At 33.3% G+C, this 8,185-nt stretch overlaps 1 protein-coding gene across 1 annotated transcript; it reads left to right on the plus strand.

Moving 5' to 3' along the window:
• The first annotated feature begins 6,658 nt into the window (after positions 1-6,658).
• Positions 6,659-7,945, plus strand: LOC149165579 (BTB/POZ domain-containing protein At1g63850-like). Its single transcript, XM_089429870.1, has one exon. The coding sequence runs from the start codon at positions 6,659-6,661 to the stop codon at positions 7,943-7,945; it is 1,287 nt and encodes a 428-aa protein (XP_089285996.1).
• Positions 7,946-8,185: the final 240 nt, after the last annotated feature.

Here is an 8,185-nt window from a genome sequence, read left to right on the forward strand (position 1 = left end):
AAAATTATGTGTTGTCAAACATTGAACTACGTGCCATCCACCTAACAATTAAGTGAACTTAGCTAAATCAAAGACATAATACAATAACGAAAGGTTTTCATTTCAATTACCAAATGTGAATTCTTCAGGTATCTCGACCTTTCCTTTGTCGATCTTAGCCTGGACATCCTAAGGATCCTTTCCATCCATCGTGCAGTCGACGAAAAAGCATGTGCCCATAATCTCCTTCATCATCCTAGATAATTCCTTCACCATGGAACTCGGCCTCATAACCCTAGCGATCTCAATGACATTATCGAGGGACATATTTCCATTGTGCTTGATGTTCTCGAGGGCAAGGTCTGGTCACATAAGAAACTGAGGATTCCAGGTTGAAGAAATTGAATCCCATTTGATGAATATGCTATTTGTTGAGGTGTTTTTGGTCGATCCCAAAAAGCTTCGCCACATTTTATGAATCAAAGGCATAGAGTGTTTGGGGGTGTCGTAATGGGTGCCTCTAGAGTCAATACTCGATTTTCCAAGTAGGTAACTCACTTCATTAAAATAAACCCTTTACCCTTTTTTTACTAGTGCCTTGTATCCACGTTGTAATAATTTAAGACGAAATTGTCTTGAATTTTTTTGCTTAAAATAAATATTTTACCTTTTTTTTTCACCAGAAAAAAACAACAATATTATATTAGATATAACAAACTGTTTACATATATCATAAGTCACATGTCCATCCACGTTTAGTTGGAATGTTCTATTGTAATTTTTTTTTTACATCAAAATACCTCCATAGTTTAAGAAAGTATCCCAATACTTATATAACTAAAAAGAAACCCAAAATAGAAAAGGTAGTTATCATTAGTGTTCCACATATTCCTCTTATCAAAAAACATATTGTAACCCGACAATCCATGAGTTGCAGAAACATGAAACAATTCTCAGTGAATGGAAAAATTTCCACTATGTTGATAGATGGAATTTACATAGAATTTGTATTGTAACATACCAAAAGGCAACAAAATACCATCCTTGGATAACTTGTCGGCAACCAAATTGAATTCCATGTGTGTATGTGTAATTGTCAAATCAATGAAGTGTTCCATGATTTTTCAAATTCTACCAAACTAGTTGAAAAGGAGTGGCGGGTAGAAAGAAGATATATTAGAAACCCACTCAACAACCACTTGTGAATCTCCAAAGACTTCCAGCTCTACCAACCCAAACCTGCATCCACAGAAAAGAAGGCCCCAAAGTGCCAGAACTTTAGCTCGTGTATTTGTCCCATTACCCCATTCCAACATATATGGTACATAATGCCCGATTGAATGATGATGTAGGCTCCACAACCACAAATCCCATCCTTAGTTGCACCATCGAAGTAACCCCACGGAAAGGGTGTTAAAGTTAGTGGAGGAGAAATTAGTCTCAATGGAAAACTTGGAAAATAAATACCCCCCCAGACCAATTAATGACCCCAAGAGACTCCTTCGTGGTCGAATTCAAAATTCAAATATGTTACCAACTCCACCAACCAAAATGAATGCACTTACCTAGCAGTAAAGATCCTCGAGAACCCCCCTATCGACCAATCCCAAACCAGAGAGGAGCAAGAAGATCCATAGGAGCAAAGGTTCAAAAGAAAGACCACATAAAACAACTAGCTAGTGTGTCTCAAATAGACCACAAACAAGACCAACAGGTAGCAACTAAGATCCTTGGAAATCCCCTGATCGAACAATCCCAAACTAGAGAAGGAGCAGGAAGATCCATAGGAGCAAAGGTTCAGAAGAAAGACCATGTAAACAACCAACTAGTGCATCTCAGATAGACCATGGAGTAGACCAACAACTAGAGTGGAAAATAAATTGTTATTAGTGTACCTTGAAACAAAAAAACTAATAGAGATCCCTGATATCATCCAGAATCAAGATACAAATTGAACCTAACTTAGATAATTATGCTTAGACGTATTTCACCCAACATCACCAACAATTGCACCAATGAAGGCTACATTTAATCCATCTACCTCCACACTTGCAACCAAAACTACTGCCCTTGTGAATTTTGTGACTAATGCTTCCACAATCCAATCTTTTATTCTCAGTGTCTGCTTCTCGCAAAAGTTGTCGTAGAGATTTTGAAGTAGGAATATTGTCTGCCAACGAATATTCTGTAATTTTCCTCCACCATCCTTCAGGTGAATCTAATCCATGTTGTTAATGATAGTCAGGAGTTCCAACATAACAATGTGTTGATAACAACAATCAACGAATAGAATTAGCGTTCAAAATAAATGAAACAGTAAAAAAATATAGATTAAACGCAATCGATGGAGACCCTGAAAAGTACTCCAACTATGTTACTTCCTATCCATGTTCAGTGAAAGTTCCTCCATCGCTCCTCTCACCAAGCACCTTTGTTGTCGGCCTTCATCACCCTAAATCCCATTAGTTGTTGTCGGCCTTCATCACCCTAAATCCCATTAGCTATTGTCAGCCTTCATCGCTTTGCTTCCTAAAGAACCCATCAACAACATAAAGACGGACCCCTAATCCTTTACCTTTACCTTTTTTACTAGCGCCTCGTATCAAAAACTTTACGACGAAATGAAATTTTAAGATAAAATATTTCTTTTGTCTTAAAATCCCCCTCCATGTAGCAGTGTCGAATGCAATGACATACAAGTTGACTATAATTGTATCAACAAAGATCGAAGGGACAAAATAAGAATTGATGTCGGGAAAATCTTGCCAGGAAACGCTGTCGCATTCTTCAGAGTCGTCTACCCCACCAAAACAAAGATCCCAACAAAAAATTGTCTTTATATAAGATAACATGAATGGTAAGTAAAATAAAAGCCTCGGTATAGGCGCGACAGAGTAGTACCCTCCAAGCTGGCGGATTTAGGGAGCACTATCAGGGTCAATTTTGCAGGTGTTAGATAATATTGTCTTAAATTGATATGGTTTTGTCTTAATTGTTAATTGTCTTAAATGAGTTTCGTCTTAATTGTCATTGTCTTAAGTGGTCATTGTCTTAAATATAAAGTTTCGTCTTAAAATATTTTTGTCTTAAATATAAAATTTTGTCTTAAAATATTTTTGTCTCAAACTATTTTTGTCTTAAATATAAACTTTTGTCTTTAAATATTTTTGTCTTATATATAAAATTTTGTTTTAAATAATTTTGTCTCAAACTATTTTTGTCTTAAATATAAAGTTTTGTCTTAAATTTTTTTGTCTCAAATTGTTTTTGTCTTAATTAAGACAATTCAATTGATATTAAATTTTAATGTAAAATAACTAAAATAAAAACTGACTTTTTAAGACAAAAGAAATCTTTTGTCTTAAAAATATTCTGTGTATATTATTCTGTGTATATTAGTGAAAATAACAAAAATTAACTTTAAAAACAAAGAAAAAAATTGAAACAAACTAAGGTTCACTTTATCTAACTTAGATAATGTATAAAATTCAACATATATGTCACTAGATGAGTAGTGACATATGCTTATGCATAATATTTTTTTTTTTAAAGTAAATTAATGTCCGGTTTTACCGGATGACAACCGAGTAAATTGTTATTCTGATTACTTAGATGTAATTAAGGAACCCTTGAGATCTCAAATTAACAATCAACGCAATGTTCAAATCTCTCACGCACATAATTCCAAGTGTTTTAGCTTGCGTAACGGTGATAAATATACCCTAGAATTGTATAGGTGATATATTGAAAGTGGAATCTTTATGATGGATAAGTAATAGGTTTACTTTTACTTTTCTAAAAGTGCTAAATTACTTTTATTTCAACTGCTGTAATTTTTTATAATCTATTTTTATAAAAATGTTTTAATTGTTTTATTTTTATTTTTAAATAATTTATAATATAATTTTTTAATAATATTATAATTTTTGATTATTTAAATTATATTTTTAAATATATAAATAGAATTTTTTTTAAATATTAAAAATATTTAAATTGATGATGATGGTTAACTTCCACTGAGACCAAACTTTGATCTATTGGACTTAAAGAAACGAATTATTGAGTTTGATTTAAGATTTTATTCCTATGCTCAAAAAGCTTGGAGAGAAGCCTTCCTAGCTCACTATAATTTTGACATAGTAAAAGGCTAAGAAGGTCAATATTGCAACAAAGGTTTTGAAACTGAGATCTAATGTGGTTGTACGGGGGCACTCTAAGAGGAAGTGATTTTCATCCTCAATGTTCGTATTCTCACTGAAATGGCAAAACCTTTCCATCCATGGTGTTTTAGGAATTGCCCAACAACCTGTTTCACTATGGAGCTCATGAGAGTTCATTCAATGTTGACTATATTAATTTTCTTCTTTGAGCTAGTTAAAACAGAGAGATACTTTTGATCTTCTAGGGTGGGGTTGATGACCTCTTTATAATATCTTAATTTTCTTTTAGCTACTAAATCTTTCTCACACCATATTTTTTCTTTGAACTTAGAAGTAACAATATTTTTAATGTTATTAATGTTTTGCAATGCAGCATTTTGATCTATCTCCCAATGGTTTAACCAGGCCCTGGTGGTGTCTTTGTACCAGCCTGGCTTGAGCCTTATGTGGTTTTGGGTGGAATTTAAAGCTAGTTTAAAAAGTCTATGGTCTCCTATGTTATTGAGTTTGTGGTTGTACAACAAAAGGGGAAAGACCCACTTCTATAAAGAGAATAAGATAAATTGTATATCCAGTATACAATTCAAAATTTCAATTTCAAATAATTTCTATTTATTTTTAAATAAATTTTAAAAGAAAAATAAACACATTATTCTTTTTATTTATATTATCATGAATAAACCGCATATAAAAATTTATTAATATTTAATAACTATTTAATTTCTCAAAGCCACTCACATAAAGGTTGAGTTTACCAGAAACATCATTATCAAGTGTCCCACATATTCTCAAAATTAGCGACAATATAGAAAATACATTTATCATACATTAATATTCTCAAAAAGCACCGCATAAAGCTCGAGAAGGATCAATATTACATGTACCATATATTCTCAAAATCACTCACAATATAAAAACTATCATATGCTAGTATTTTCAAAAGCACTCACATAAAGCTTAATTCTGCATATTTTCACAATTACTGGCATAAAGCTTGAGTTGACACAAACAGTGACAAATAAAGCAATATGTGCGATGTCGGTTACCCTTTATTTGATTAATTATTTTATCAAATTGATTCACTCACTTTACTTTTCTGTATAATTGTACAGGTGGGAAGGGGCAAATAGAATTGGGTTAAGCGCTTAAAAATTAGGTGGTTTTCAAAATTTCTGGTATGTATTTATCTTTTGATTGGAATTTAGGAACTTTAAATTAAATAATTATGAATTTAGAAATTGTAAATTAAAGAATTTTTTATTTTATAAATGGTTATAATAGAAAATTTAAAATTTTATTATTAAACAATAGAATTTCATTAATTTAAATCTAATATTTAAGAAAATATGATTTGCTTCCATATTTGAAGCTCAAAGAAATATCAAAATTTCAATTAAATGACCCATTATTCAAAAATACATTCTTTAATGTGTCAGATTACAACATAGATTTGAGTATTAAAGCAGAATTTTGAGAATCTCCAATGTTTTTTCAGAAGAAAAAATCAAGATAGATTATATTAAGATAATATAACAGACAGCATTACAGATTTCTCAGAGGAGACATTTTGAATCTCCAATGTTATATAACTTTAAAATGATTTATTCACTTTTACTAAACCCTCGTATATATAATTAATTTTAAAATGATTTATTTGTTTTTATTTTATTGTATTTTTAAAATTATAGTTATATTCACTTTTACTAAACCCTCATATATATAATTAATTTTAAAATGATTTATTTGTTTTTAGTTTATTGTATTTTTAAAATTATAGTTATTAAATTTAAATTTGAATTCGGATTTAAATTTGATATGGTGCAGAAATAATTTGATTCAAAAAATTTTAATTTCGAAAAAAATTGTTAATATATTTAGAAAAAACACTCTTATATATTTCAAAATTATGCCAAAACTATTTTTAATTGGAATAAAAATACCTATTCCTTTGGCTTATCCCGTTAATTACTGTCTCCCAATCAGCTGAGAAGTTTTTTTGAAGATTTAGACGAGGAGAACGAGAACGCGCTATGAAGTAACACTCTTCGCTTTAAAATCTCCCACCCGGATGTACCCTTAAAAACGAATCGATTCTTTCGGAATAATTCTGCCGAATCGATCTAACGAATATTCGATCCTTTTTCTACCCATTCGACCGAATTTGGTTGCTATGCTTAAAACCACTCACATGATTTATTCCTCGTTGAATTGGCATTGGTTCTTTAAATCAGTGACATGAATATTCGATTTTTTTCACCAATTCGACCGAATTTGGTATCTATGCTTAAAACCACGTACATGATTTATTATTCGTAGCACTAGCATTGGTTCTTTAAATCAGTGACATGAAGTAAAGCCACTCCCATCATAATTTCCTGTTAACATTGATTCCTTAACCCGGTGACACAGTTGATAGCGATCGCATTAAAGAAACACTCCAGCAAACCAACTCCAATCAAAATTAGATTCACATCGAAAGAGATGAGACGCCGACAGAGATTCTTAGACGGTGTTTAAGAATGGTCACTGCATTCAAAGATCGTAATACTCTCTGCAAAGAAATTGAGGCCAGAAGTGTCATTGCAAATTTGCAGGAAGCAATGGCTAACCAGCCACTAGGGTTTGGGGACAACAATACGGCCGACGTAAGATTGAATTTGATTGATTCAGCTGGAGTGGAGTATCCTGGAAATCCTCAGTTACTCCATTCTCAAGTGTTGAAGAAGGCTAAGTTTTTTGAAACCAAGCTTTCCCAAAGTGGGTCTTCAGCTAAGCGACCATTTGAAATGAAGGTAACATGTTCTTACCATCCAGAGAGTTACATCAAATGTATTCAGCTAATATATTCTTATGATACAGACGAATGCTTTAATTTCACTCATGTGGATGAAGCATTGAATATTTTACCAGTTGCTTCTGAAGTGATGTTTCGCGATTGCATGGAGTCATGTATGCGATATTTAGCTGCTGTGCGCTGGAGTCGTGAGCAAGAAGCCAAGCTTCGCGTGCTGTTGTCATCGTTGAACATAAATGTATTGCCTGACTTAGCTGCCAGACTTGGTATGACCCAAAGCAAGTCAGATCGCGAAGATTTAAAGATGGTGAAGGAATCTCTACAAGAATTGTTCCAGATGACTTACCATAGTAAAGAGCTTCGCAGCATTGTGGAGCAACATATATTTGACTACTTGAAGTTAAATACGTCACCAGCTATTAAAAATGCTTGCAGACGTGTCATTTCGAGCCGGTTTATCGCAGATGTGAAAGCTATTAAGTCTAAATCTGATGACAGGGGGAAGGGCGAAGCCACGCAATTGGCTTGTTCTGACTTGTCTTGGCTAGTGGGCGTCATTCGCCGTTGCGATTCAAAATTGTTCGCAATAGTGGTCAAAGAGTTTTGTGAAGATGCCGATCTTCGTAATGCAGTGGCTGGTGGAGCGGTACAATCTTACTCTGCTGCGCACAACATGCTTAACATTTTAATTGATCACATATTGAAGGCTATGGAAAATGGAGAGATAATTACTGCAGTGTCATTCCGTGTCGATTTTCTTACCAATTGGGCTGATACAACGGTCAAGCTCGTGAATGGTTACACTTACGATCAGAACTTTCGAAGTGCACTGGAGACCGGTCTTATTGGCGTAGGTGAAACTCTCCCTTTAGTTGAGCAAAAACGCATTTACAGCTTTTGGAAAGATATTTTCACCAAAAATTCCTGGAGCGCGAATAGTCTCTTTAAATGGTGGGCCCAGAAACTGCACGACGCCATCATCTTAGACAAGATTGGACAAAAGGAAACATGAGCTTCAGCATTGACATAGTATATATGCCATTTTATCTTTTACATACTCTTTGATTCGTTTCTTTTTGTAATTTACACGATGGGATTTAATCTAGCTTTATGAAAAATATTTTCCTGCTCGCTGCTCGTTATTATTAGTACCTGCCCAAGGCAATACAGTTGCTATAGCCCATCTTAACTTGGTCGGTTGTGTATTTTCTGGAGGATAAATGTTTCATTTCCGCTGGATTTGGTATACTGA

The sequence above is a fragment of the Pinus tabuliformis genome, chromosome 5_1 (assembly GCF_031772625.1).
Source record: "Pinus tabuliformis cultivar Carrire ecotype Pingquan chromosome 5_1, CPIR1, whole genome shotgun sequence".
In the NCBI taxonomy this organism is placed as follows: Eukaryota; Viridiplantae; Streptophyta; class Pinopsida; order Pinales; family Pinaceae; genus Pinus; species Pinus tabuliformis.